This window comes from Moschus berezovskii, chromosome 24, assembly GCF_049115385.1.
Source record: "Moschus berezovskii isolate FMDL1 chromosome 24, NW_MosBer_1.0, whole genome shotgun sequence".
NCBI classification, from domain to species: domain Eukaryota; kingdom Metazoa; phylum Chordata; class Mammalia; order Artiodactyla; family Moschidae; genus Moschus; species Moschus berezovskii.
Genome location: NC_142483.1, coordinates 9,275,416 through 9,301,716, shown reverse-complemented (window position 1 = coordinate 9,301,716; position 26,301 = coordinate 9,275,416). Strand labels below are relative to the sequence as shown.

At 61.5% G+C, this 26,301-nt stretch overlaps 3 protein-coding genes across 5 annotated transcripts in view; all 3 read left to right on the top strand.

The window, feature by feature from the left end:
• The window catches only part of COL7A1 (collagen type VII alpha 1 chain), a 30,998-nt gene extending 10,915 nt beyond the window's left edge, over positions 1–20,083 (top strand). The window contains exons 32-118 of one of the 2 annotated variants that reach the window (XM_055413758.2): positions 292–363; positions 458–493; positions 638–673; positions 860–931; positions 1,024–1,101; positions 1,343–1,369; positions 1,452–1,505; positions 1,649–1,711; positions 1,807–1,866; positions 1,984–2,019; positions 2,416–2,460; positions 2,541–2,576; positions 2,907–2,951; positions 3,032–3,067; positions 3,188–3,220; positions 3,533–3,565; positions 3,730–3,783; positions 3,858–3,917; positions 4,014–4,049; positions 4,145–4,225; positions 4,325–4,360; positions 4,540–4,584; positions 4,766–4,837; positions 5,075–5,119; positions 5,366–5,392; positions 5,568–5,597; positions 5,722–5,802; positions 5,878–5,913; positions 5,997–6,032; positions 6,127–6,207; positions 6,460–6,495; positions 6,896–6,958; positions 7,044–7,088; positions 7,689–7,724; positions 7,798–7,833; positions 7,945–8,040; positions 8,153–8,188; positions 8,276–8,311; positions 8,420–8,467; positions 8,790–8,825; positions 8,953–9,075; positions 9,158–9,358; positions 9,456–9,491; positions 9,572–9,625; positions 9,779–9,847; positions 9,923–9,967; positions 10,082–10,144; positions 10,293–10,337; positions 10,662–10,697; positions 10,824–10,859; positions 10,999–11,043; positions 11,254–11,286; positions 11,364–11,426; positions 11,518–11,553; positions 11,631–11,711; positions 11,845–11,913; positions 12,055–12,090; positions 12,168–12,209; positions 12,364–12,408; positions 12,504–12,548; positions 13,104–13,139; positions 13,226–13,285; positions 13,416–13,523; positions 13,699–13,770; positions 13,870–13,905; positions 14,026–14,085; positions 14,208–14,252; positions 14,483–14,518; positions 14,631–14,666; positions 14,741–14,797; positions 14,923–14,994; positions 15,491–15,562; positions 15,793–15,828; positions 16,070–16,150; positions 16,397–16,450; positions 16,535–16,588; positions 16,663–16,725; positions 17,155–17,217; positions 17,304–17,420; positions 17,604–17,681; positions 17,769–17,822; positions 17,987–18,035; positions 18,623–18,655; positions 18,790–18,876; positions 19,056–19,145; positions 19,236–19,433; positions 19,751–20,083. In XM_055413758.2, coding sequence (XP_055269733.2) covers positions 292–363; positions 458–493; positions 638–673; positions 860–931; positions 1,024–1,101; positions 1,343–1,369; positions 1,452–1,505; positions 1,649–1,711; positions 1,807–1,866; positions 1,984–2,019; positions 2,416–2,460; positions 2,541–2,576; positions 2,907–2,951; positions 3,032–3,067; positions 3,188–3,220; positions 3,533–3,565; positions 3,730–3,783; positions 3,858–3,917; positions 4,014–4,049; positions 4,145–4,225; positions 4,325–4,360; positions 4,540–4,584; positions 4,766–4,837; positions 5,075–5,119; positions 5,366–5,392; positions 5,568–5,597; positions 5,722–5,802; positions 5,878–5,913; positions 5,997–6,032; positions 6,127–6,207; positions 6,460–6,495; positions 6,896–6,958; positions 7,044–7,088; positions 7,689–7,724; positions 7,798–7,833; positions 7,945–8,040; positions 8,153–8,188; positions 8,276–8,311; positions 8,420–8,467; positions 8,790–8,825; positions 8,953–9,075; positions 9,158–9,358; positions 9,456–9,491; positions 9,572–9,625; positions 9,779–9,847; positions 9,923–9,967; positions 10,082–10,144; positions 10,293–10,337; positions 10,662–10,697; positions 10,824–10,859; positions 10,999–11,043; positions 11,254–11,286; positions 11,364–11,426; positions 11,518–11,553; positions 11,631–11,711; positions 11,845–11,913; positions 12,055–12,090; positions 12,168–12,209; positions 12,364–12,408; positions 12,504–12,548; positions 13,104–13,139; positions 13,226–13,285; positions 13,416–13,523; positions 13,699–13,770; positions 13,870–13,905; positions 14,026–14,085; positions 14,208–14,252; positions 14,483–14,518; positions 14,631–14,666; positions 14,741–14,797; positions 14,923–14,994; positions 15,491–15,562; positions 15,793–15,828; positions 16,070–16,150; positions 16,397–16,450; positions 16,535–16,588; positions 16,663–16,725; positions 17,155–17,217; positions 17,304–17,420; positions 17,604–17,681; positions 17,769–17,822; positions 17,987–18,035; positions 18,623–18,655; positions 18,790–18,876; positions 19,056–19,145; positions 19,236–19,433; positions 19,751–19,767 — 4,917 coding nt within the window. In that variant the 3' untranslated portion in view covers positions 19,768–20,083. Of the gene's footprint in view, positions 1–291; positions 364–457; positions 494–637; positions 674–859; positions 932–1,023; positions 1,102–1,342; positions 1,370–1,451; positions 1,506–1,648; positions 1,712–1,806; positions 1,867–1,983; positions 2,020–2,415; positions 2,461–2,540; positions 2,577–2,906; positions 2,952–3,031; positions 3,068–3,187; positions 3,221–3,532; positions 3,566–3,729; positions 3,784–3,857; positions 3,918–4,013; positions 4,050–4,144; positions 4,226–4,324; positions 4,361–4,539; positions 4,585–4,765; positions 4,838–5,074; positions 5,120–5,365; positions 5,393–5,567; positions 5,598–5,721; positions 5,803–5,877; positions 5,914–5,996; positions 6,033–6,126; positions 6,208–6,459; positions 6,496–6,895; positions 6,959–7,043; positions 7,089–7,688; positions 7,725–7,797; positions 7,834–7,944; positions 8,041–8,152; positions 8,189–8,275; positions 8,312–8,419; positions 8,468–8,789; positions 8,826–8,952; positions 9,076–9,157; positions 9,359–9,455; positions 9,492–9,571; positions 9,626–9,778; positions 9,848–9,922; positions 9,968–10,081; positions 10,145–10,292; positions 10,338–10,661; positions 10,698–10,823; positions 10,860–10,998; positions 11,044–11,253; positions 11,287–11,363; positions 11,427–11,517; positions 11,554–11,630; positions 11,712–11,844; positions 11,914–12,054; positions 12,091–12,167; positions 12,210–12,363; positions 12,409–12,503; positions 12,549–13,103; positions 13,140–13,225; positions 13,286–13,415; positions 13,524–13,698; positions 13,771–13,869; positions 13,906–14,025; positions 14,086–14,207; positions 14,253–14,447; positions 14,519–14,630; positions 14,667–14,740; positions 14,798–14,922; positions 14,995–15,490; positions 15,563–15,792; positions 15,829–16,069; positions 16,151–16,396; positions 16,451–16,534; positions 16,589–16,662; positions 16,726–17,154; positions 17,218–17,303; positions 17,421–17,603; positions 17,682–17,768; positions 17,823–17,986; positions 18,036–18,622; positions 18,656–18,789; positions 18,877–19,055; positions 19,146–19,235; positions 19,434–19,750 lie in introns of those variants that run through there. The other variant, XR_016036128.1, reaches the window with a different exon arrangement.
• Positions 20,084–21,103: 1,020 nt separating this feature from the next.
• Positions 21,104–21,442, top strand: UCN2 (urocortin 2). The gene has a single exon (XM_055413341.2). The coding sequence runs from the start codon at positions 21,104–21,106 to the stop codon at positions 21,440–21,442; it is 339 nt and encodes a 112-aa protein (XP_055269316.2).
• Positions 21,443–22,905: 1,463 nt separating this feature from the next.
• Positions 22,906–26,301, top strand: part of PFKFB4 (6-phosphofructo-2-kinase/fructose-2,6-biphosphatase 4) — a 40,750-nt gene continuing 37,354 nt past the window's right edge. The window contains exon 1 of one of the 2 annotated variants that reach the window (XM_055413755.2): positions 22,906–23,017. In XM_055413755.2, the coding sequence (XP_055269730.1) occupies positions 22,954–23,017 (64 nt within the window). In that variant the 5' untranslated portion in view covers positions 22,906–22,953. The remainder of the gene's footprint in view (positions 23,018–26,301) is intronic. The other variant, XM_055413757.2, reaches the window with a different exon arrangement.

The following is a 26,301-nucleotide window of genomic DNA, read 5'->3' as shown; positions in this document are numbered from 1 at the left end:
GGAAGGCTCTGAAGTGGAGGGGCCAGTGGGTTTTGAGGGCCCCTGGAGAGCCTGGGTGGAAGTTCCAAGTCCTCAAGGCATGGAAGGCCCTGGCCTCATCACTGCCCTGTGCCTGGGGTTTGGCTCCATTCAGCTCAGGGGCAGCATCTTGGCCCCACGGCTCCACCCCCAACAGCACTTGGGCCTGTGGGGTGAGGGGTCCAGGCAAGGAACAGTCAGTCGGCACTCCTCCAGCGAAACAGGGGCACCGAGGGAGGGCCCCTTCCTACTCTGACCGCTTTGCCTCCTTAGGGCTTCCCTGGGGCAGATGGGCCTCCAGGCAGCCCTGGTCGCCCTGGGACTCCTGGAGCCCCTGGTCCGAAGGTGAGCAAGCCTTGCCCTCGCAGTTCACATGATGGGACGCTTTGCTTGAGTGGGTGGGGTGGTCTGACTGCTCTGATCTGGCTTCTGTTTACAGGGCTCCCCGGGGTGGGCCGGCCCTCGTGGACAACCAGTAAGTTGCTCTCCCTCTCAGCGCCTTCCCAGAGCTCTTTCTGCGGGGTGGGGACCTGGGGTGGTGGAGCAGGATTGGCCTGTGGGGGCCCAAACTGAAACGCACTGAGATCAGACATCACCCTTTGCTTTGTTTTGTCCTCAGGGAGAGCGAGGACCTCGAGGCCCAAAGGGGGAGCCGGTAGGTGAAGGACGGAGGGGAGGGAACCAAGCTGGATGCCCCAGGGAGGAGCAGAGTTGCCCCCCAGCCTGACACTGTGCAGGGCCTAAGGCATCATGAGGAATAGCTGGGGACCTCTAGGGGCTTCTCTCACCTCCTGGCAGGTTCCCATACCCTGAATCCTGCCTGCTGTTCTCTGTCCTGCAGGGAGAGCCTGGACAAGTCATTGGAGGCGAGGGCCCAGGGCTTCCTGGGCAGAAAGGGGCCCCTGGACCTCCAGTAAGTTCTGGAGTATGGTGTGGGGGGGACCTATGGGGGGTGGAGAATGGGGGTCTATGGAGTTGTGCTTTATACTTTGTCTCTTCCATCAGGGTCCCCCTGGATCTCGTGGGCCATTGGGGGACCCAGGACCCCGGGGTCCCCCAGGATTTCCTGGAACAGCTGTGAAGGTGACAGCATGACCACCCTATGGTCTCATCACCTCCATGTGATCCAGTGACCTGGTGACCTCATTTGAACCCACACTACCCATACTGGTCACTCTGAGCCCATATGACCTCTTGGCCACCCCCACCCATGACTCCTCAGTTCCTCCATGACCTTTGTAATCCAGTTTGACCACAGGACCCCCATTCCTCCTGGGATCTTGGGAAGTAGAAGTGTAGTCATGGGTCATGATCTCTCTTCCAGGGTGAGAAAGGCGATCGTGGGGAGCGGGTAAGTAAGGGGCAAGTTAGGCCAGGGGTGGCATGGAACCTGATTCCCCCTGGCCATCCCCCAACCTGCTGTTCTTTCCCAGGGCCCCCCTGGACCAGGTGACGGCACTGCTGCTCTGGGCGAGCCTGGGCTGCCGGTGAGGGAGCTTTGAGACTCTGCTGGGGACCACGGGGGCCATGTTCCGGGTGTGGAAAGAGGAACTGGGGGCTCTGCTGGGGCAGTTGGGGGTGGTGCTTGGCCTCAGTTTGTGGCTCTCAGTTTTTACTAACTTCCTCCTAGGGTCTTCCTGGAAGCCCTGGACCCCAAGGCTCAGTTGGCCCCCCTGGAGAAAAAGGAGAAAAGGTGGGAGACATGACCTGTTGGTGTCCCAGTTCTCAGGTAGAGGGAGGCGTCTGGGTACAGGGAGCAGGGTCTTTTACCATCTGTTCCTCTTTCAGGGTGACTGTGAAGATGGAGCCCCCGGCCTCCCAGGACAACCTGGGATCCCGGGTGAGCGGGTGAGTGTGGGGGCCAGTGGTTCTGAGTGTGGTGGGCAAGGCCCCAGCCCTCACCCTCAGCCATCAACCCTCTGCTCCATCCTTATTACCAAACCCAAATCTCTGAACCCCTTTTAGGGCCTTCGGGGACTTCCTGGAGATGCTGGCCTCAAAGTAAGTGCCGGGACTTCCCTAGGGGCCCAGTGGTTAAAAATCCGAGCTTCCAATATAGCGGGTGCAGGTTTGATCCCTGATCAGGGAACCAAGACCTCACATGCTCCATGGCTAAAAAAAGAGATCATAAAACAAGAGAAGCAATATTGTAACAAATTAAATAAAGACCAAAATAACTTAAAAGAAAAACCAATAAACGTCCTCTTTGGGGAGGTCAGGTATGAGGGGTGACACATTGGGACCCCTGCAGGATTAGGGGAGGCGGAGGACTGGACGTGAGAGTTCTCTCCAGGTCAGAGGTTGCGGTTTCAGGGGCAGATGAGTGGAGTCTGAGACATCTCACACCTCATCTGGGCTTCAACAGTGAAGGCCCCTTTCCTGTGTCTCTCCCCTCAGGGTGACCGAGGACTAACAGGGGCTGCTGGTGAGGCTGGAGAGAAGGTCAGTGCTCCCTGGGGGCGTCTCTCAGGGCCCTGGAGGGTCTGGGGCAGACTTGGTTCTGACCCATTCTGTTCCCTCAGGGCGAACGTGGATTGCCTGGCCCAGTGGGACCACAGGTGAGCCTACTGTCCCCCAGTGCTAGCTGACCTTGGCTCCCTACCCCTCCCGGTCCTGGCTTCTTGCCCTTGACCTCCACTGCCCCTGCCCCTCCACCCCTCGTCACATGACTTCTAATCTGCAGGCTCTAGCCCTCCGCCTCAGGGGCCTGCCTCCAGGTGTCCGGCCCTGCTGAGCTCACCTTGACGTCCACTGACCTGGTCACTGTCTCCCTGCTGAGCTCAGTCCTGACCTTCTGGGCCCATCCTGAACCTCCAGCCCTTCTCTGCCGTCATCCCTCTACCCTCGCCTGCCCGACCCGGGTCAGCATTTCTGCTTCTCTTCCCCAGGGGCTGCCAGGAGTTGCTGGACGACCTGGACCCGAGGGTCCGGAGGTGAGTCTGCGACTGTGGGCCCAGGCGTGGGGCTTTACGTGTTCCTCCCCATCCTGGGCTCACGCTTTCTCCACATGCAGGGGCCACCAGGACCGACCGGCCGCCGAGGAGAGAAGGTGGGCCACGGGCTGGGAGTCAGCGCCCCCTATACTAGGGATTGTGGTGGGTGGGACCCTGGGCCTTTGAGTCCCCATGCAGGTCCCTGACCCAGCCCTGTTGCTATCCTCTGTCCACAGGGGGAGCCTGGTCGGCCTGGAGACCCCGCGGCGGTGAGTGAAGGGAGGGTGGGTCTCTGATCACAGCACAGCCCCTTGAGCACTGTAACCCTCCTGGAAATCAGCACTGTGGGCTCAGAGCTCTGTGACTGATGCTGTAGCAAACCTTCCAACTCCTGGCTGTGATCCTGTGACCCCATGACCGTCGTACAGGCCATGAGCCCCATGTAACGCCTGCCCTGCTCCCAGTGGTAACCCTGTAACCTCTGGGCAGAGACTTCCGGTTTCATATAGAACCCCACCCCCAATCAGGGCTGTAGTACTATGATCCCTTGGCCAAGCCATGTCTGTCCTCTTTGTTTTCAGGGACCTGGGGGTGCTGGAGCCAAAGGAGAGAAGGTATGTCTGGCGAGAAGTGAAGGGCAGCTGTTACAGTGTTGATTTCAAGGTCACGGGCACGCCTCAAGCAGGGCCCCTGGAGGTCACGACAGCTGTGGCATGGTAGTTGGGTAGTGGGGCTCATGGAGCCTGGGGCTGAGGCTGATCGTCCTTGTCACCTCCAGGGAGATGTGGGGCCCCCCGGGCCCAAAGGAGCTACCGGATTCAAAGGGGAACAGGTAAGTGTGGGAAGTGTTAGGGGCTCCGGCAGGTGACAGTTATGTCCCCTGACCTCTGATCCTTCCTTCCACAGGGCTCACCTGGCTTGGCTCTTCCTGGAGACCCTGGCCCCAAGGGAGACCCTGGAGGCCGAGTGCGTAAATGTGGGGAAGGGGAGTGTGACAGAAGGAGATGAGGTGGTGCCTGGGAGCCCCAACTAAATCCTGTCCCCCCTCTCCATGCCCTGCAGGGTCCCATTGGCCTCACTGGCAGAGCAGGACCCCCGGTGAGTGCCTGTAACCTTGGGTACCATCAAGGTTTCTGGGGTCCCCTCCCCTCAAAGACTGGCTATATGCAGCGTCGCTCTCTCCTCCTCCGCAGGGTGACTCAGGACCCCCTGGAGAGAAGGGAGACCCTGGGCGGCCTGGTTCCCCAGGACCTGTCGGCCCCCGAGGACGAGACGTAAGAGGACTGGACTGGGGGAGTGCTGGGGGGTGGGGAGTAGAGTATTGCTGGCATCCCTGGGAGTTGGGGACCAGGGCTGACCCTCATGTCTCACAGGGTGAAGTTGGAGAGAAGGGCGACGAGGGTCCCCCGGTGAGACTCCTTCCCATTGTGGTTTCTGAATGGGAATCCCAGGGGGTGGGGCTCCACCAGGTTATCCAGTCCATCCTCCTGCCGCCTGTCCAGTCAGTACCCAGGCCCGTTCGGCTGCCCCTCCCTGAGTTAGTTTGAGCCTAACTCACCTGTTTGATACAGTGTCTCTCCACCACCAGGGTGACCCAGGTTTGCCTGGAAAAGCTGGCGAGCGTGGCCTTCGGGTGAGGCTTTGCAGGGAGAAGTAAGGGGGTTCTGCATTAGAGGAGGTGGGAACAAAGGGGATGGGAAACTCTAACGTGGTTTTCAGGGTGATGGAGAACCCAGGGCAATATGGAGGTCATGGGGCGATCTGCAAAACCCTGGGAGAGGGAGGGTCCATCTCACACCAGCTACTCTTCTCAGGGGGCGCCTGGAGCTCGGGGGCCTGTGGGTGAGAAGGGAGACCAGGGAGATCCTGGAGAGGATGGACGAAGTGTGAGTCATGACCTCTGACCCCTGAACTCTAACCTCATCTTCAATCTCCAGCCATCCAGCTCCCAGCCTCTGACCCTGCCACCCCAACCCTGCAATGCCCAGTCCTCACAATGATTTCCTGTGACCCCTCATCACAACCCTCAAAGGCCACAAGGATCCCCATGAGTCCCTCGGTTGTTTCCAAAGCCCCGTAGACTGCTGCCCCTCCTCACTGACCCTGACCCTCTGCCTCTGCAGGGGAGCCCTGGACCGTCTGGACCGAAGGGTGACCGTGGGGAGCCAGTGAGTAGTGCTGGTGTTTCGGGCACAGAGGGGATGGAGGGTTACGGTGCTGTTAGGTGAGCACCTCCGCTCAGGGCCTGGAGATCAAGGTCAGGAGCCCTGGTGGTCATCCCCGGGCCTGATCTGGCTTCTGGGGCTTGGCATTGAGGTGCAGGGAATTTGGGAGCAGAGCTGAGCTTGGGGCAAATCTGAGCTACCCTGTGGGGCCCCAGAGTTCCTGTTGACTACAATTATTTCCTTCCCTAGGGTCCCCCAGGAGTCCCTGGACGGCTGGTAAGAGCTGATTCAGTCTGATCCTCTGTCATCTCCCCCACCTGCCCCTACTGGCCCCACACATCCCTTCTACTGACTCCCACTTTCCCCACTGCCCCTGGATTTCTTCACTGGTCCTCACCTGCTCCTCTTCCCCTAGTTGGACTGTTCTTCTCACTGGCCATTCCCCCCGCAGGTGGAGGCGGGACTTGGAGCTGGAGAGAAGGTACCAGGAGGTTCTGGGGTGGAGTGAGCATGGAGAAGCATTCCAGTGCCCCCATGACCTGTTCTGCCCTGGGTGCACCTGTGGCCCCCGTGCTGTTCCCTCAACACGCTTGTCTCTACTACAGGGAGAGCCTGGGGACCGAGGACAGGAGGGTCCACGAGGACCCAAGGGTGACCCTGGCCCCCCTGGAGCTTCTGGGGAGAGGGTGAGTGTGGCTGGTCCCATGGGACCGCATGGGCCTTGGAAACCCTGCTCTGATTTCTTCCTCTCCCATCCTCAGGGCATCAGTGGACTTCGGGGGCCTCCAGGCCCACAGGTGAGTGATGTACTTGGTACCATCAGCCTAAGTGTCCGTCTTGCCCTCACCTCTTACTGACCTCGTGACCGTGTTCCCTTCAGGGGGACCCAGGTGTTCGAGGCCCAGCAGGAGAAAAGGTGAGAGGGCGTGGAGGTTTTCTAACTATGAGCCTGGGCTCTCAGATCCATCTCATCCTTGGAGGCCTCTTACCACTCACTCTGTTTTCCTCAGGGCGACCGGGGCCCTCCTGGCCTGGATGGCCGCAGTGGGCTGGATGGGAAACCAGGAGCCTCTGGTCCCCCTGGGCCGAATGTGAGTTGTGGCGGTCACTGCGTGGTCGCGCCTCTTCCCTTGTCTCTTCGTATGGCCCCAGTCTCTGGAGCCTTGTGGGTCTTGATGAGCTCTGGGGCCAGCTGGGTTATCTGTGTCTCCTAGTACCCCGCCTGGCTGGGGGGTGTTACTGCCTGGCAGGCTTTGGGTTCACAGGAACTAGTGGCCCTGTCAGAGGACACTGCCCCTGACCCCATGACCATTGCGGACTCCCTGACTTGATTCTCTCTTCAGGGTGCCATGGGCAAGGCCGGAGACCCAGGGAGAGATGTAAGTAAGGGGGGATGTTAGGATGGAGGGCAGCTCAGGGGTCCAGCATAAACTGTAGCCTGGTCATCACAGTTACTGGCAGGAGGGGCATTGGTCCAGCCCTGTCCTTGGTAGGGTCCTGGACCCCTGGCAGGCAGGTTTGAGCAGTGTTCTGCTTTCTAATCTTCTCTGCCTTGGGGCCTATAGTAGGACCCCCAAAACCTGAGACTTCTTCCCTTGGGAGTTTCAACAGGGGACACCCTACCCTATTGAGTCTCAGCCTTGGGACCTCAATGGTACCTCCCAATTCTGGGGGAGTCTCCACCCTGAAGGAGGTTTTTAGTGGGGTCCTCCAAGTCCATGGATGTGCCCCAGGGGATATCTCAGCGACCCTCTCAATCCTAGCAAAGACTTTTTCCAGGGACTTCCGGGCCTTCGAGGAGAACAGGGCCCCCCTGGCCCTGCTGGTCCCCCTGGAGCACCAGTGAGTCCCACTTTCATGGTACCCTTTTGCCCCCTTCCTGCCCTCACCCCAACCCTGACTTCTGACCAATGATCTCCTCCCACAGGGAAAGCCAGGCGAGGATGGCAAGCCTGGCCTGAATGGGAAAAACGTGAGTGTCTAGAGTAGACACAGGGAAACCTCCAAAAAAACGCTAGCACCTGGACGCAGCCCAGACGTGCGACACACAAGGGGCACACGGAGACACAGGCTGACATGGACTGACACCTGCGTACCTAAGCCACACACACAGCCACGACTGGAAACACGTCCACCTGCACACACAGGCAGCCTCACAGACACTGTCAGTTAGGAGGACATGCCAGCCTGCGCCCGGATGGACCAACTCAGGCTAAGACAACCTCGGCCACGAGCACAGGTGCAGATGGAGAGGCGTAGACACACAGGCGTGAAGCCCTCATTCAGGGACACTGAGGACACACTGACACACAGACCCCACACCCACACTCGGATACGTGCTGTGACGGGGCCCCAGGGCTGTGCGTGGACCTCCGTGGAGATGGGGGACACACTGCCAAGGCTCTGAGCGGTGATCCATGTGGCGACATCCAGACGTATGCATTCGCATCCACACTCACTCATATACATGTGGCCACACGGAGCAAGCTACACACAGAATTTGCCGACAGACAGCAAGACACACGGACAGCTCTTAACTCTGTTGGATCTGATGTGCGTCCTCTGCCTGCAGGGAGAACCCGGGGACCCTGGAGAAGACGGGAGAAAGGTGAGTCGCCCTCGCTTGGGGTCTGCTCTGACTCAGACTGGGGCCGGGTCTGAAGCAGCCTTGTCTTCCTTAGGGAGAGAAGGGAGATTCGGGCGCCCCTGGGAGAGAAGTGAGTGTTGGCGTCTTCTGCAACCTCTGATCCCTGACCCTGACCCTGTGATACGTGACCCCACTCCTTTCTGGAGTCTCAGGGTCCTGATGCTGGCTGCATCTTCCACAGGGTCGTGATGGCCCCAAGGGTGAGCGTGGAGCTCCTGGTAGCCCTGGGCTCCAGGGCCCCCCGGGCCTCCCGGGGCAGGTCGGCCCTCCCGGGCAGGTGAGTGTCTGGGGTAGTTCCAGGACTTGGGAGCAATCAGCAGGGGCCATTAGGTTGCCACCCCTGGAGGCCGTGATCCCCTGTGACCTCTTTGTGTTCTGTCATATCTCAGGGCTTCCCTGGCGTCCCGGGGAGTTCAGGCCCCAAGGTAAGTGTGCAGATGCTGGGTGAGGGGTACGGTGGGGGGTGCTGCCCAGAGTGGGGGCATTTTCCCACCAGTCACTCTTCTTCTCAGGGTGACCGTGGGGAGACTGGACCCAGAGGGGAGCAGGTGAGACCCCCACCTTTTTCACTTGTCCCGGTAGCCATAGCACCCACACATGCACCCATACGCCCCACCCTGGGCTGGGTCCAACAGCTTGCCTCTTGGTGTCTCCAGGGCCTCCCAGGAGAGCGTGGCCTGAGAGGAGAGCCTGGGAGCCTGGTGGTGAGTAAAGCCTGGGACATGGTTCTTGACTGTTCCATGCGTGCCTGTAGGGCCGCCTCCGCCCCCTTCCACTTGCAGCCTCAGGTTCTGTCCTGTGTGCTCGGGCCCCTGCCCTGCTGGGACTCCTGTGGGCTACATGGAGGGGAACCTGGGTGATGGGACACACCAGGGAGGGGCTTCCAGTGGCCCCTAGTCGCCCCAGCCAAGGGCTAAAGGGTCCTCTAGGCAGGAAGCCAGGGGACGAGGGTATAGAGGCTGTTTTGGGGGGCAGTGTGGGGCCGGCTTTTCTGTGGGCATCCCCTCATTCAGTTTGTGTCCCCAGAGTGCAGAGCGGTTGCTGGAAAATATTGGCATCAAGGTAGGTTGATGGGGGCTGGGCATGGGGGCCATGGGGAGCCCCCAGGACAAGTAATGCCCCCAGGGCCGGCCAGGGCACGGGTGGCTGCAGCCATGGTCTCCCTCTTCTGACCCTGCCTGTCACTCAGACATCTGCCCTGCGGGAGATCGTGGAGACCTGGGAAGAGAGCTCTGGCGGCTTCCTGCCCGCGCCTGAACGGCGTCGCGGCCCCAAGGGGGACCCAGGCGAGCGGGGCCCCCCAGGCAAGGAGGTGTGTGCTGGGTACTCAGGTGGGGAGGGGTTGTTCCGTGGAGGGTGTGGGTGCACCAGCATATACTCTTCTGCTCCTCCAGGGCCCCATCGGCTTTTCTGGAGAACGTGGACCAAAGGGAGATCGTGGAGACCCCGGCCCTCAGGGGCCACCTGGCCTGGCCCTGGGGGAGAGGGGCCTTCCTGGACCTCCCGGCCTTGCCGGGGAGCCTGGGAAGCCTGGTATCCCTGGGCTCCCCGGCCCGGCTGGGAGTGTGGGGGAGGCCGGAAGACCCGGAGAGAGGGTGAGCCTGGGGGCTGGCGGGAGTGGCTGGGGGAGTGGGGTCAGGAGGAGCTGGACTCCCCATGGGCATACTGCCTACCTTGGTATCTGCTTTTCAGGGAGAACGGGGAGAGAAAGGAGAACGTGGAGAACAGGTGAGCTGGGCAGGGCTTCATCGGGCGGGACTGCCTGCAGGCTGTGCTGGGACGGCCACCCATTTCCTTCTTCTCTGCAGGGCAGAGATGGCCTTCCTGGCCTCCCTGGACCCCCCGGACCCCCAGGCCCCAAGGTGATCACCCCAGCTCTGCCCAAGCCTGTGACTGCTGTCACCAAGAGGCCACCAGTGGCTTGGGCCCCAGAAGCTCCGTGCGGTGACCCTTTGGGACAACCAGTCCCCACTGCTGTGACAGCACAGCTCTTCCCTGTAACCCTGTGCTTGTAGGTGGCCGTGGACGAGCCAGGTTCTGGGCTCTCTAGAGAACAAGGACCCCCTGGATTCAAGGGCACTAAGGTCAGAGTGCAGGCTCAGCCTGGGGGCCACCCCTGTCGTGGCACCAGGGCCTGGTGTGACATGTCATTCCCACAGGGAGATCCAGGCAGTGATGGTGACCGAGGCCCCAAAGGAGACAGGGTGAGACCTCCCGTCATCCCACCACGCCGGTCCCCTCCTCCGCAGGGGGCGTGCCAGGGCAGTGTGTTGTGGGCACCTGGCAGTGATGCTCAGGGTGCGACACTCCGCTTGCAGGGTGAGCCAGGCATCAAGGGCGACCGGGGAGAGCCTGGACAGAGGGGTCAGAATGGCAGCCCGGTGAGTCCTTGCCCCACAGTGCCACGTGTGTGCAAGCACACGGCTCTCATTTGTGTCCTCTGGGCTGGAGTTTGCTCTGCCCAGGACTGTCTCAGGGGAAGCTGGGATGGGGGACGAGACAGTGTGGCCATAAACACATTCTCTCTAGGGTCTGCCAGGAGAGCGCGGCGTGGCTGGGCCTGAGGGGAAGCCGGTGAGTGGCAGCAGGAACAGCCTGGGCTGAGTTCTGGGGCACAGTCACCCTTTTGCAGTGCACTGGCCCCTGCGTTCAGGGTCACCTGTGTGCAGTGACGGGGTGTGGTGACTGGTTGCCCAGGTCCAAGCGCACATGTCTGATGGCTGTGTGTGCACAGGCCCATGCGTACTATCCATGAGGGGCAGTTTGTGGGTATGGGGTGACTTGTGCCTGGGAGGGGTGAGGGTCCAGGGGTGGGGCCTCCAGGCAAAGGTCTCCAGAGGGCAGGAACAGGCCCACGGGAGGCCAGATTGAGGCTCAGCAGCCCTCTTCTCTATACAGGGTCTGCAAGGTCCACGGGGGACCCCTGGCCCAGCGGTGAGTACCCCAGAATCCTGCTCCCTTCCTAATGGGCACCCCCTACAATGGGCAGTCCTGCCTCAGTTTCCCTGGTAGGGTGGGACTGACTACCCCACCCCATTTGGCTCTGTCTCTCTCCCACAGGGCAGCCACGGAGACCCTGGACCACCCGGGGCCCCGGTGAGTGATGGGGAAGCACCGCCTGGTGGGCATGGGGCAGGCATCTGTCCCCACATCGGGTGGATAACTTGTTTGTGTTAGTCTGTAAGTCCAGGTGCAACTCGGACCCCTGTTTCCTGCCCTTGATATTTTTTTCTAGGGTCTTGCTGGCCCTGCGGGACCCCAGGGACCTTCTGGCCTAAAGGTGAGTATAGGCCTGTGTCGGCACGTGGTTGGAAGGAGGCAGGGACTCAGAGCAGCCTGTCTACACCAGGACAGTGTCTGCCAGCCTCCGGGGATGTCACTGCCCCACTGAACACCAAGGTGCCCCGTCCCTGTGGGCTCTGCTTGTGGACCGAGGTTGAGGGGCCTCTGGTCCATCTGTCGGTTCAGTCAGTGTCTATGTTTTTGGCAGGGGGAGCCCGGAGAGACAGGACCACCGGGACGGGTGAGTGGCCCAGCCCATGGGGAAGTCACAGGGAGCTGGGCGGGGTTGGCACTGCCCTCAACTCCTGCTTCCTCCAGGGCCTGCCTGGACCTACTGGAGCCGTGGGACTTCCTGGGCCCCCTGGCCCGTCAGGCCTGGTGGTAAGTGAGGCCCCTGTGGGGACACGAAGTCCCTGCCCCACTGGGTCCCCTGCTGTCCATGTCCCTCTCACATCCGACTTGTTCCCCACAGGGTCCTCAAGGGGCACCGGGTTTGCCTGGACAAGTGGTGAGTCCTGGGGGTCAGGGCCGGGATCCAGGGCTCGGGTCAGCGGGCAAGCCCCTGACAGAGCTCTCCCCTCTCAGGGGGAGACGGGGAAGCCAGGAGCGCCAGGTCGTGATGGTGCCACTGGGAAAGACGGAGACAGAGGAGCCCCTGGCGTGCCGGTGTGTGTTCAGAGGAGCTCGCTGCGGGCCTGCGATGGGGGCTGTGCAACCACGTGCCCGCAGGGAGAGAAGGGCTGGGCAGCAGGGGTAGCGGAAGGAGAGGCACTGATTTCTGCCCGCTGTTCTGCCATAGGGGTCACCAGGTCTGCCGGGCCCTGTCGGACCTAAAGGAGAGCCGGGACCCATGGGGAACCCTGGACAGGTGATCTTTGCTCCTGACCCCCAGCTTCCACATCAGCTCCTCTGCCCGGCCCCCAAGCCAAGTCTGCCCCTCCCATCTGGATGGCAGGATAGGGTGGGGAGGTGGCAGGAAGCGGGGTGACTCACCAGCCGTTCCCTGCAGGCTGTGGTCGGGCCCCCTGGAGCAAAGGGAGAGAAGGTGAGTGTGTGGGAGGCCCTGGGGTGGGGGGCAGGGGTGAAGGCTGAGGAATCCCACTGACCCTTCTCTCTCATCAGGGCGCCCCTGGAGCCCTTGCTGGAGACCTGGTGGGAGAGCCGGTGAGTGTGGAACCCCCAGCACATAGGTCACCCACCCCATGACCCTCACGCTCCGTAATACTCCCCACCTGGCCTGGGCCTCCTGCTTCCTCTTCGAGTCTCTGCTGTCTGGGACCCTGACACCCATGTGTCCTCCTGACCCCTGTGTCCACAGGGAGCCAAAGGTGATCGAGGACTGCCGGGGCCGCGGGGCGAGAAGGTGAGGTGGGCCTGGCCCCAGGGTCCGATCATTGGGCAGGGAGGGGTACGGTTGGGTGGCTACACACCCTCACCCTCACCCCACTTTCTATGCAGGGTGAAGCCGGCCGTGCAGGGGAGCCTGGAGACCCTGGCGAAGATGTGAGTCTGGGGTCCAGGCGAGTCTGAGTCCGGGTTGAGGAGTGTAGTCATGGACTTGAGGGACATTCCTGGGCCTGGGCACCTCTGAACCTGAGCCTGGCCGAACATTTTAGCACTCGGGGTCCTGCTCCCGGAGCACATGGGGGTCGAATCTCCTGGCTTCCACATGCTCATCCTAGGTCTTCTGGTCCTCACTTGTGAGCACGCGTGCTCCTGTCTCATCTCCTGGTCTCGGGACCTGTGGGAGTTCTGTGGGCCGCTCCTTGGTCATGTATTGGTGCTGCCCCTTCCCCTGCCCTGTCTCTGCTCCCGTATCTGAGCTCATGTCTGTGGGCACGTCGTGGTCATATCTGTGCTCATTGCTAAGCTCCCTGGACTGGGACACATCTGAGATCCCGCCTCTGTCCGCACTCCCATGGACCTGTGCTCACATCCTCAGTCCCAAATGTCTGTGGTCACCTCCGAGCTCCCCTGGGAACCCCTGGTTTTGGGACCATACTGAACTCTGGATTCATGTTCCTGCTCTCAAGTGCTGATTACCTTGTTTTCTCTTAGGGTCAGAAGGGGGCTCCAGGACTCAAAGGTCACAAGGTATATGTGCCCTTAGGCATTCCCGATGGGGGGGGTCATTGTCCCGAGATGCCCTGAGCCTGATCTGACTCCTCTTTCCCTTGAAGGGTGACCCAGGAGTTGGGGTCCAGGGGCCCCCTGGGCCAGTTGGTCCTCCAGGTCTAAAGGTAAAATGGTGCCCTGTGGCTAGTGGTGGGGGCAGAAGGCGGGGCGGGGGGCCTGGAGGTGGGAGGAAGAGACTAGTCCTGGAGAGGGGTCCTGCTGGGGCCATTCTTCCCTTTGCTGTCTCTGTTCCAGGGAGACTCAGGCCTCCCTGGACCCCCCGGACCTCCTGGTATTGTGGGGTTCCCCGGTCAGACAGGCCCTCGAGGAGAGCTGGGGCAGCCGGGCCCCAGTGGAGAGCGGGTAAGGGCGCCGAGGGCTGCGTGTGGGGACTTGGTGGGCCCAGGACCTCTGGATCTGGTTGTGGGTGAGGAGGAGGGGCCCAGCCCTGCTCAGGGGGCTCCTGGTCTTGGGGGAACAGCTTGGGAGGAAGGTTCCCCAGTCTCCCTTCACCTCTGTTGCCTCATTTTTACCATAGGGTCTGGCAGGCGCCCCAGGGAGAGAGGGAGCCCCAGGTCCCTTGGGGCCCCCAGGACCACCTGGGTCAGCGGTGAGTGGAACGCCCCAATGCCCCATGTCTCTGATTGCTGTGTCTTGGGGACTTAGCTGGGGGCTGAGCCACAGACTGACTTCATCTCGCTGCCCACAGGGAGCACCTGGAGCCCCTGGACTCAAAGGAGACAAGGTAGATTGATAATGCTGCTGGCCCTCCTGCACCACCGCCTTCAGCTTCTGCTGACCCTCCTGTGACCCTCTGCCCTCCACCAGTTCCCTGACTAACCCCTGGTGTCCCGTTGATCTCCAGGGGGACACTGGAGCAGGGCCACCTGGGGCCCGAGGCGAGCGTGGGGAGCCCGGTGTCCGGGTGCGTATGTCCTGCCCTGCGGCCATGGCTCTTCCAGGGAGCCACACTGGGACTCCCTTCCTCATGGCTCTTGCTTCTGATTTCCAACTTACTGAGTCACTGAATCTAATGTCACCATCCAGGGTGAAGATGGCCGCCCCGGCCTGGAGGGACCCCGAGGACTCGTGGTGGGTCCCCTGGGGGAGAGGAGCAGTGGCGTGACCCAGTCCCCTGCCTGAGCCCTCTGTGCCCTTGCGGGTCTCCACAGCCTCTGCTGTCCTCTGCCTTCTCCACATCTGCTCTCTGGTCCCTTGTCTCCCCTGTTCCCTGGGGCCTTCTAGTCCTCCCCTGCATCCGAGCCATCTCTCCACTATTCCCCCTAGTTTCCCTTAGCTCATTATCATCTTCTCTCATGCAGGGCCCCCCAGGCAGCCGGGGGGAACGTGGGGAGAAGGTAAGGATATGGAGCAGAGGCCCCTGGCGTGAGTGTGGGTGGGGACGGGTCTTATAACTCAGGATCTGGGGCTTTACTACTGGAGTGAGACCCACATTCTTCTACCCAACAGGGTGACACTGGTGCCTCAGGACTGAAGGGTGACAAGGTGAGTGTGGGCACGGGAGAGGGCAGGGGACTCAGCGTGCTCCTGACTGCTCTGACTTCCCCCTGTCCACTCAGGGCGACTCTGCTGTGATTTTGGGGCCTCCGGGGCCACGGGGTGCCAAGGGGGACTCGGTGAGTGGGTCTGGTCTGTGGTGGGGGGTGCTCCTGTGCGGGGTGGACCAGGGGATCTGAGATCTCAAACCCTCGGAGGGTAAGGGACTTGTAGGCCCTGACCCTGGTTTCTGGCCCTGACCCAGGGTGAACGAGGGCCTCGGGGCACAGATGGTGACAAAGGACCTCGGGGAGACAGCGGGGAACCTGGAGAGAAGGTACGGGGACGAGGTTGGGCTGTTCTGTGCAGGGTGAGGACGGGGGTCCTGCAAGCGGGGGTGCCTATGGAGGGTCTGTGAGGACAAGCGGAGGATGGAAGCGGGATTCCTGGGGTCAGGGGAGGGTTCTGTCTGCATAGCGACTATGGGGCGGCTGAGAGGATGGGGCTCTGAGGGGTGCTCCAGGCCTGGGCGTGCGGCTGGAGGCAGTCTGCCGTCTGGCCCCGTAGAAGGCCTGCGGGACAGGAAGGGGGCTCCTTGGCTTTTAGGGGTGCTCCAGGTAGGGCTGGGGCCCAGTGTAAGAGGAGTGGCAGGAATCGGGGGTCCCGGTGTGAGCCACCCCACAGCCAGGGTCTCCAGTCCCAGCCATGAGCGTGGGCTGGAGGGAAGGGGCCTCGGGGGCCTGTGTGTGAGCAGTACTGGCAGGTTCCGGTCTTGCTGGGAGCCTGCAGCCTTCTCTGGTCCTGATTGTGGCTCTCTCCTGTCACTCCTGCAGGGCACCAAAGGAGAGCCTGGTGATAAGGGCTCAGCCGGGCTGCTGGGAGCACGTGGACTCACGGGACCCAAGGCAAGTCCCATTCCAGGCACAGACCCGGAGCCATGGGTCACGCCCGCCTGTCCGGGGTGTCCCCTGAGCACTGGAGGGTTCCTGCCTCCCTTGCTGTTGGCCCCACACGTACTCACAAGGGCTCGGTGTGCAGACCGGGCCCTGGCTGCAGTCGCTGAGGTTGGCAGATGGGCCAGCATGGGGGACAGTGGCACTGAAGGGCTGCCCTCTCCCACCCGCATTCCCCACAGGGCGAGCCTGGTGCCGCAGGGATCCCCGGCGAACCGGTAAGGTGCCCAGGACCCCCAGCCCCAGACCTTTGACCTTCTAGTGAACTAGCACTCTCATGCTGTCCAGGGACTCTACCCTCACAGCCACCCCTGTGGTGGGTCCACTTACACGTCCCTGTGGAAAACCCTGCCCCTCCAGTGGCTCTGGATGATCCTCACCCTGTGGTGTTCCCTGTCTGTTACATCCAGAGTGATTCCCTTTGCGCCCTCACTGACCTTATTAACACCTTTCCCACAGGGATCCCCAGGAAAAGACGGAGTCCCTGGTGTCCAAGGAGACAAAGGAGATCTTGGCTTCATGGGTCCCCGGGGCCTCAAGGTGGGAAGGGGCTGGTTTTTTTCCCCGTAATCAGGACCTGATGTTGGAGGGTGAAGTATCTGGGGTCAGAGGTCAGGTATCTGGAGTCAGATGCTGTGGTATCTAGGGTTGAACGTGAGGCGTTAGGTCAAAGGTGGGAAGGTCAGAGGTTGGAGTACCTAAGGGCAGTTTGCAGAGGGATTTCAGGGTCAGGGGTCATAGGTGAGTTATCTAGGAGGTCACTTTCTCACTTCTTTTTTCTTTTAGGGTGAACGGGGAATTAAAGGAGCCTGTGGCCTCGATGGAGAGAAGGGAGATAAGGTACAGGGGTGATGAGGGATATGGGGGGTGTGGGGTCTACGGGGCCTGGGGCCTAAGGCTGACCCCTCCACCTGATCGCTGCAGGGGGAAGCTGGTCCCCCGGGCCGCCCAGGGCTGGCAGGACGCAAAGGAGAGCTGGTGAGTGTGGGGCACCCCCAGAGTGAGGACTGGATGGGTGGGCCAGGAACTGGCTGATGTCTTCTCTCCTCCAGGGGGAGCCGGGTGTTCCAGGCCAGGCGGGGGCCCCTGGGAAGGAGGGCCTGATTGGTCCCAAGGTAAGGGGGTCCCTCCACAGTGGACAGTGGGGTTCAGGATTGTGCAGGGATGGCGCGATAAGGTCGTGAGGGTTTGGGGTCAAGGAAGGTTGGGACACTGCGGGGTGGAGTGGGGTTAGCCCTGAGGTTTCAGGGTGGGGTGGGGTCACAGTAGGGATTGAGGGTTAAGGGGTGGGAGGTGGCGCAGTGCATGCCTCAGGGCTGAGGGTTAGGGTGGTCGAGGTCAGGGGGAGGTTGGAGGGTCCGTGAAGGGGAGATGGGTGGGGTCAGGGCAGGGGGTGTCACAGTGGGCGGGGCCTGGGGATCACGGTGGACTCAGGGTCTCTGGATGGTAGGCCACAGGTGGTGGCCATGGGACCTGGGGGCTCATGGGGGCTGAGCTGAGGGAGGCTGAGGCAGAGGGACTGCCGTGCTTCTTTCTGTTCCCAGGGTGACCGAGGTTTTGATGGGCAGCCAGGACCCAAGGGTGACCAGGGCGAGAAAGGGGAGCGGGTAAGTGGAGGCTGAGGTCATGGCGAACTGAGGGGCCTGGGGTCTCTGGGGGCTCTGATCACTGACCCTGGTCTCTCCCTCCCCAGGGACCCCCAGGAATGGGGGGCTTCCCAGGTCCCAGAGGCAATGATGGCTCTAGTGGTCCTCCTGGGCCACCTGGCAGCATTGGTCCCAAAGGCCCTGAAGGACTTCAGGGTCAGAAGGTGAGAGGCCCTGACTCCCGACCCCTGAGCCTTACTGACCCTTCCCCAACCTCCCTGACCTCTGACTGTACAATCCATCCCCCCAGTATCCTTGCCCCAACCTCTGCACCTATGACCCCAAACTATCCTACCTCTAATCCCCACTGCCTCTGACCCTGCTCACTCAGCACATGTGTCTGACAGGGTGAGCGAGGTCCCCCCGGAGAGAGCGTGGTGGGTGCCCCTGGGGCCCCTGGAACGCCTGGAGAGAGAGGGGAGCAGGTGAGTGGGAATTCCTGGGCCTGGGGTCAAAAGCTGGGGTGTCCGTGAGGTCAGAGGTCACAGCCCAGCCCTATCCATCGCCCACAGGGGCGGCCAGGCCCCATGGGGCCCCGCGGTGAGAAGGGAGAAGCTGCGCTGACTGTGAGTGTGTGGGGGGCGGGGTGGGGGCCCTGCCTCCTTCTCCCGACCCCCTGGACCCTGGGCCCTGACTCTGCACTGTCCCTCCATGATCCCTGCATCATGTACCCTTTGTCCTTCCGTGACCCGTGGTTTCCTTCATGACCCTTGTGGCCTTGGGCTCCTAGGAGGATGACATTCGGGGCCTTGTGCGTCAGGAGATGAGTCAGCATTGCGGTGAGTGGGGTCCAGCCCGGAGTCTCCTGGGTCCCATCCCCACTCCATCCCCGCACCCCTAGACAGAGGCAGGGGGCAAGCAGTCAGGGAGGCGGGTGGAGACAGATGGATACACAAAGCATGGGTGTTTCAGGACAGACATGCTGACGGACTCCCCAAGTGGAGACCCAGGCGGAGGTGGAGGCGCACGCGCTCCTGGGTGCCCAGGATGGCCGTGTGTGGAGGGGTGGGGGTGGGAGCAGAGCCGGCATGCGGGCCGGGGCTCTGGCGGCCCTGGAGGGCATCAGAGAGTGAAGCTCGTCTCCTCCCCCCTCTTTCTCCCTGTCTCCATTCCTGCCGGCTCCTGACCCTCTGCCTCTCCCTCCCTCTCTTGCCTTTGGCCGGCCTGTTCCCGTCTTCTCTCTCGCCCCTGGCCTGCTTCTCCCCCTGGGTTTCTTCCTCTCCCTGTGTCGGCTTCCCTTCCTCGCCGCTGCCGTCTGTCACTCTCTCCGGCCATCCCCCGTGAGCCTCTCCCCTGCCTCTTTCTGCCTCTGTCTCCTCTTCTCTGCTGTTGTCTCTCTCCCTGGCGCCTTCTCTGCCCCCTCCAGCCTGTCAGGGCCAGTATATCGCATCTGGATCACGTGAGTAGTTTTCTGGTATTTTCTGCTCCCGGAGCTTGCCTCACGCCAGGCCCTGCTGTGCCCATTGCCCGGGTCGCCTCAGCAGGGGCTTGGCGAGGGCGGTCGCCAGGCTGACCCCCTGCTCCCGGCTCCAGGACCTCTCCCTGGTTACGCAGCAGACACCGCTGGCCCGCAGCTGCGCCCGGTGCCTGTGCTCCGCGTGTCCCACGCAGAGGAGGACGGTGAGGATGGCTGCAGCCCGGGGGGCGTGTGGGGCAGAGCACACACACACACACACACACGGGGCTGCTTGTGCGTGCAGGGGCACATGCAGGGAACATGCGTGGGAGGCCAGGGTTGGGCCGCGCGAACCGGGCCCCGCAGTGGTCCTGCTCACAGCACCCCCTTACTGTGTGTGCAGGCCAGGTACCCCCCGAGGACGATGAGTATGAATACTCTGAGTATTCCGTGGAGGAATACCAGGACCCCGCGGCTCCTGGGGATGATGATGGTGAGGAGGGGGCTGGGCCCCATTGGGGCGTGGGGAGGGGCAAGCCGAACCCATCCCGGCTGACCTCTCTGTCCCCCCCATTATCCCCAGACCCCTGCTCGCTTCCACTGGACGAGGGTTCCTGCAGTGCCTACACCCTGCGCTGGTATCATCGGGCTGGGGCAGGGGGCACGAAGGCCTGTCACCCCTTCGTATACAGTGGCTGCGGAGGGAACGCCAACCGTTTTGGGACCCAGGAGGCCTGTGAGCACCGCTGCCTACCCCAGGCGGCCCACAGCCAAGGGACAGGTACGAGCGTAGCTCCCATTCCCATAGGGGCCTGCCCAGATTATGTCCAGGGTCAGGATCCGGGGTCAGAAGCCGCCCCCCGCCAAGACTGGGGGACCTGGGACAGACCCCACCTCAGACCAAAGAGCTGACAGAGAAGCCTGGCTCTGGGTGGAGTCCCCAGTACAGTACCCCTCGGTGCCCCCTCCCTTAAGGACCTGTTAAGGACCCCTTTCTGTGGGCAGAGCCCGCACACCCGCTGTGCCCCCGGCTCCCCATCCTTTGCGGCCCTTGCGTTGGGCACGGTTAGACGACTGAACCCGGCCCGCCCCACCCAGGTACTGCCCGGAGCTGAGGTCCAGTCCAGCATCCCCTGGAGGAGTCGGTGTCTCAGCTGGACCCTGCCGTCCCTCCCCCTTGGTGCTAGAGGCCTGTCTGCACGTGAGCGTGTGTGAGCGTGTCCGTTATTTCAGTGACTTGTTCCACGGGTCTCACCTTTCCCCCGGTGGACAGACCCCCATTGTGGCTGCTGCCTCCCCGGCTGATGACTCAGTGTTGGGGAGGCTTTGGGCAGTGAGCGGAAGTGACTGAATCCAACCCGCCCCTTGCCCCACGCTAATGATGACATGGTGCTGATTCTGGGGGGTTATTAAAGCTGCTGTTTTAAAAGGCCCCTGTTGTGACTGTTTGTGGGGGGTGTGGGTGTCAGGGGGGCAGGTTTTCCCTGGGAGGGCCAGTCTATCCCGAGTGGGTACAGAGTCCCTCTGTCCAGCCTGTCACTGTCCTGTGACCCTCAGTCCCCAACTTGTCCGCAGAAAGAAGACAGGGTAGGGGCTGAGGGTATGCCTTCACTGCCCCCCAGGAGAGGATGAATCATGGGTGGGGGCGGCCTCAAGCCAGAAGACAGGCCCCAGCTCTCAGCCCAGGGGCTGAGGGAGATAAATGGCCCCAAAGTGAGTGGAGGAGCAGACCAGTGCAGAGGAGCACTGCCTGGCACAGCTCACCCCAGAGGAGGCCACTACTGGTGAGACTGGGGTCGGGGGATGGACAGGACTGTTGGGGTAGGGAGAGTGGATCTGGGATTTGGGTCAGTGAAGGCCTCTGGGTCTGAGGCGCCCTGCGACCTCTGGCTGCTTCCTTGTCCCAAGGACCCCCATTCCTGCCTGCCTTCCTGTGCCCTGGATCTGCGACGTGCTTTCTCGCTCAAGCCTCAGGCTCCCCTTGGGTCCCTCTGTGTTTCTCTCTGCACCCTGATCTCCATCACACTGGCTCTTTTTCTTCCATTCTCCCTCTATTTCGCCCCATCCCGCTCTGACATATCTCCGTCTCTTTCTCCCTCTCCCCGCCCTTCCTTGTTCTTGTCCCCCACATCTCTCTCTCAGATACACCCACACCCAGACACGCCTGTGGCTCTGTCTCTGGGCCACTCCATCTCTTTGTCCATCTCTGCCTCTCGCATTCTCTCTCTCACTCTTTCTGTCCCTCCGACCCTTCTCCGCCTGGCTCTGTCTCAGTTTTCTCTGTGTCACTCTGGCTCTCTCCTTGTCCCTTCATCTCTGTTTCTGTCCCTCTCTGCCCCTGGCCTGGCCGCCCTCTGTCTCTCTGCTTTCCCCATCTGTCTCTGTCCGTGGGCCACAGCTAACCAGAGCCCCTGCCTTGAACCTGTTTTCTCCTTGCAGCCTGACTACACGATGACCAGGTGGGCTCTGCTCACACTGATGGTTCTGACATTGGGCAGGACCCTGCTTGTCCCAGCAACCCCCACCCCAGGCTTCCAGCTCCTCCCTCAGAAATTTCCCCAGGCCACTGCCTGCCCCGTGACCTCGGAGAGCCCCTCAGCCAGCACCACAGTACCCTCCGCTGCTTGGGGCCGCCCCAGCCCTGGCCCCCACCCTGGCCCCCGCATCGCCCTCTCGCTGGACGTCCCCCTTGGCCTCCTGCAGATCTTGCTGGAGCAGGCCCGGGCCAGGGCTGTGAGGGAGCAGGCTGCTGCCAATGCCCGCATCCTGGCCCAGGTTGGCCGCCGCTGAGCCTGAGGGAGGCTGTCACAAGGATGGAGCCACCCTGGATGGGGGAGACTGGCAGGGCAGCAGCAGAGCTGGACCTGTATCTGGACACGGTGCATCTGGACTCCGCCACATGGACTCACTGTCATACCAAAGTGCCTCACAGAGCCACAGTGTGTGTGGACAGCATGCACGTTGCCAAGCCAGGTGGCCAATGGACTCTAGCCACTCCTAGGAGCCCCCCAGACTTACGGTGTATGTCTGGAGAGCTTGGACACTACCGTGGATGGTCACTACCGCATGGAGTCTGGCCATGTCTGGGTCCCACAGTCAAGAGCCTCTGCACACCATCATATAGGGTCTCCGTAATGCCACGTACAGGAACCTCAACACAGGACACTATGGCTGCATCAGAGAGAATAGCCCATCTAAGGCCAGACCCAGAGGTCTGCCCTGCCCCCACAGGTCACCACACAGACAGGTGCTGGCGGAGGTGCCCAGGCAGCACCCACCCCAGACGGACGGGGGCATCTCCAGGCATAGACGGATGCTCGTACGTGGGAGGTCTGTGGCTGTGGCAGCCTTGCCTTGTGTGTGTGTGTCGGAGGGGGGTGTACAGTCTTGGGTGGCCGCGTCTCCATGTATCTGACAACTGTTAGTGCGTGTGAACAAGGTGTGGGCCCTTGAGGGGTTGGGAGAAACAGGAACCTGTCCCCCAAATCTGCATGACGCATGCTCAGCACACACCCAGGCGCTGTCTTACCCACATCTCTGCGTACCCAGGCTCTGCCCTTGCACACACGGCTCAGGGGAGAAGGAAGCGCAGGCTGATGGGGGCTCTGGCCTCTCCTTCACTGAACAGTCCTGAGCCTCAGTTTTCCGAGCCTCGGTTTTCTCCTCCGTAAAGCCGAGTGATGCCACCACGCTTCTTATGAGCACTGAGTGATGTAATAATGTACATGAAGGTTCCCGCACGCAAAAAAAGCCCTCAATAAACATAGTGACTGGAGAATGGGCTAGACAAGAATCACACAGTCATGTGCCCCCAGGCAGTGACACACGAGGGCGGAGTCAGAGGCGCTCCTCTAACCCCCTTCCCCCGCCCCGATTTCACTGACCTGTCCTTGGTGTGGAAAGCTGCAGGTTTGGCCTAATCTTCCAACCCCATCTCCATGGCGGGCCTGGAGATGAGACCCAGCCTTCTGGAGTGTGTGGCCAGACTTGCCAGGAGATGGGGCAGGAACTGTGGGTAGTGTAGACGGCTCGGGCTGGAGACGAGGGCAGACACTGGGTCCCAGCTGGAGAGAAAGTTAGCCCTGTCGGAAGTGTGGCCGCCAGGGGGCGGGGGGGGCCGGGGGCGCGGGTGGGGGGCACTGACCGAGATGTCACAGTTGTCAGCAGCCCTGGGGGGCGGGCCCAAGGCAGGGCGGAGAGGCGGAGCCACGGCGGGGGGCGGTGCTCTCCGGAGCCTGGAGGGCCGGGCCGCCCCAATCCCGGCCGCAGGGGGCGGCGGCCCGGACCAGTTCGGGAGCAGGATGAACAGAGGTATGGAAGGAGGCAGCTCCCCGACGGAACCCGGGTCAGGGAGCAGCAGACAGGGTAGGCGCCGGCAGGGTGGAGAGGGTGGGCGGACTGGGAAAAGACCCGGGCGAAGTGGAGGTGGTGTTAGATGGGAGTGTGAGAGCTTTGGGGTCTTTCCGGGATTAGGGGTGCTCTAAGGGGGCATCGGTCTGTCAGTGGCAGGGAGGGAGGGCACTGGCGCCTCACCGGGGAGAGGGAGCTGGGCCAAGGGGGGAACTATAAATAGCTGCTTCCTCCAGCCCAGGGGAAGGGACAACCCCCTGGAGCTGCCCCAGGGCCTCCCGCTCTGCCCTTTGCTGGCCGCCAAGGGGTCATTCTTGTCCAGGTCCCCCCTCAGGGGTCATACCAGCTTGCAAAGGTTCAGAGTCTCATTTGGGAAGCTTTTCATATGATGTGACTTTAGCCCTTAAACCAGCATTTCTAGGGCAACTACTGTGTGCCTTGTGCGGGTCCTGAGCTGCCCTAAGCGCCTACTGTGTGCTCTGTTCCAATCACGAATCTCTCTGAGCACTTCGGACTGTGTGCCCTGGCTGGTCCTGAGGCACTCTGAGCACCTACTGTGTTCCCTGTGCCAGGCGGAAATCAGCAAGTGCAGACCAGGGCTGCTCGGTCATATGGCTCTCCGCTCCCAAGTTGGAACCTCACACCTTGTGTGAGCTTGGCTCCCAGGGAGACACGGGATGATCCTTGGCTAGAAATGGCCAGAGCCACTGGGATTCCTGGGCACTCCCCAACCTCCCAGTGGCCGCAGAGAGGAGAGGGGAGGGAGGCAGCAGCGAGCAGCAGGCCTCACTGCCACCGCCGGCAGGGCGCGGGGCTGGGTAGTGTGTGTGCACGTGTGACTGTGTGCACACCAAGCGTTTGCGGATTGGCGTGGGTCTGTGTGCGATGCACTGAGGTCCCTGGGCCTTTCTGCTGCAAAGGGCGGCATGGTGGTCGGGCTGGGACTGGCCAGCGGATATGGGGACTGGGAAGAGTTTGAGGACATCCCGCAGCTTGGAGCCTGGGACGCTGGGAGGAGGTCCAGTGGTCAGTGCACAGGGTCACAGGCAGGGCGTGGGGGAGGCTGAGCAGGATGTGTTCATACACAACATCCCAGCACAACTCCCACCCCTGGGCCAGGAGAGCTGGCTCACTCTGGGATGGCCCCAAGGAGGGCAAGCCACAGGGGCCAGTTATTCTATCAGACACCTGCTGATGCCGAGGGAGTGGAAAGCCAGGAGAGCATTTCAGCGCAGGGAACGTGTAAGAGTGCAGGGACGGAGGTGGGGTGTGTGGGATAGTACACTGCGTGTGGGAGGTGAGGTTCGCAAGGGCTGGCAGTTGAGCTGAGTCCATCCCGCATGGTGGGCAGACAATTCTGTGACTCTGGGCCCTTCTCCCCTTCCTCAGTTTCTTATGTGAGAGGTGGAGCCACAGCAGGGGAGATGGGGAATATCCTCAGAGCAGATGTTGACCCTGGCCTTGGGGAGGGGCTCCAGGCTCCTCCTGCTGTTGACATGTGGCCTCACCCTGGATATGGGGACTTGGGAGGGAGTGTCTGGGTCAACCCAGAGTCGGACTGTTTGGGGAAGAGTGGGAGGTACAGAGTCACTGCTTCCCTGGGAAGCCAGACTCAGACTTCTGGACATGGAGTTGGCTTCCCAGACCTGGTCCTGGCCTCCTGCCCGACCCTGGCTGTCCCCAATCCCCAACCTTTGACTAACATTCCAAGAGGGCCAGGGAGAAGAATGGCAGGTCTGAGAAGGTGCGGGATGTCTGTGGATGTTAGAGGAGGTAGACTCTGCAATGAGTGTTGGGGGTTGGACAGGGTGTGGTTGTGTGGTGACAAGGTCTCTGAGGCTAGCGTGGCCCCAGAATGGCCTTGGTAGTGGCCAGGAGACAAACAGGAGGGCTGACTGTGTCAGGAACAGAATGAGTGGCTTTGGAGAAGTAGGAAGTGGGTGGGAGGTCACCAGGGGCATGCTGCTCATCAGGACCTGCCCATGGGTGTGCCGGCTGCTGGGCATGAGGCGGAGAGGAAGGTGGACGGTGGACAGTGAAGAGGGGGGCTGAAAAAGAGCGGAAGTGGTTGAGTCGGTCCGAGGCAGGGAATTCCCTGGAAAGGCAGCTTGAGAGGCTTCCAGGGACGGTCTGTGTGGGCTTCTAGCACGTGGACCTCCTTAACCTTCCCTCCCTGTGAAATGAGCGAGACATCTGCATCAGTCATCTCAAAGGTCCTTGCCAGGCTCTGAAGGGCTGGGCTGGGACGTGGAGGACTGACTCAAGGCAGGAGTGTGGCAAGTTGGGCAGAGGAAGCCGCGCTGCCCCTGTGGTGCACTGGGTGGAGCTTTTGCTCCATGCCCCCGCCCCTGGGTCCCAGCCGGGCACAGGTTCGGCAGAGAGGCCTTGGGGATGCAGTGGTGCTGCCAGGGGATGTGGTGGAGGACATCGCTAGAGGGCAGTGTGACCCAGACTGGAGCCGTGTCAGCTAAGGCCTTGGCAGAAAGTGTACAAAGCTTAAGAAGCTGGGCGGAGGAGGCAGAGGAGTTAAGACTGGAGAGAAGGAGCCAGGTGTGTTCCTGAACCTCTGGGTCTCTCCCCTGCCTCTTGCCTCCACTGCAGTTTTAGAGACAGGAGGGAGATAAATAACATAAGAAATGATAGCATTACTGGGCTTCAGAACGATTTCTCAGACACTGACACATTTAATCCATACCAGAATCTTGTCCTTGATGACAGTACATATTCTGTTTTCCTCATGAAGAGGCAGAGGCTCATTAAAGAACAAGTGTGTAAACTTAATGATGTAAAATTTACTTGGTAAAAATGAAGTCCTGGGAGGAAAAGGAAGATACTGTCAGAGTTGGATGAGTCCCCTGGGAGCTTGGTCCTGCTCACCTACTCCAGGTGGGCTGGTGTTTAACCCGAGCTCCCCAGCAGCTAAGGCAGAGAGAAACACGGTCAGTCTTGAGATTCGTTCTGTGTCCCTGTCCGTGAAATAAAGGGGCTTTTTCAACGTGGTTGAGCAGCTTGTTCCTGTGTGCAGTGGAGAGTCCTGGGACTCGGAGGGTCGGGGTGCAAGGCCGGCGGGAGAGTTGACAACCGTGCCAGTGGGCCGGTGACCAGTCACGCAGGAGCCTCCAGGTTGTTCCTGACCAAGTTCTGGGGGTCACGCAGACCTGCCCCAACCCATGCAAACCCCTTCTTCTGAGGGTCCTGAGGTCACGCAGAACGGGAACCGCGTATCCTGGGGGCACGCTGGGGAGCCCAGGGCGAGGCGGTGGGTGAGGCAAATGCAGATCAGCGTCGGGTGTGCGGGA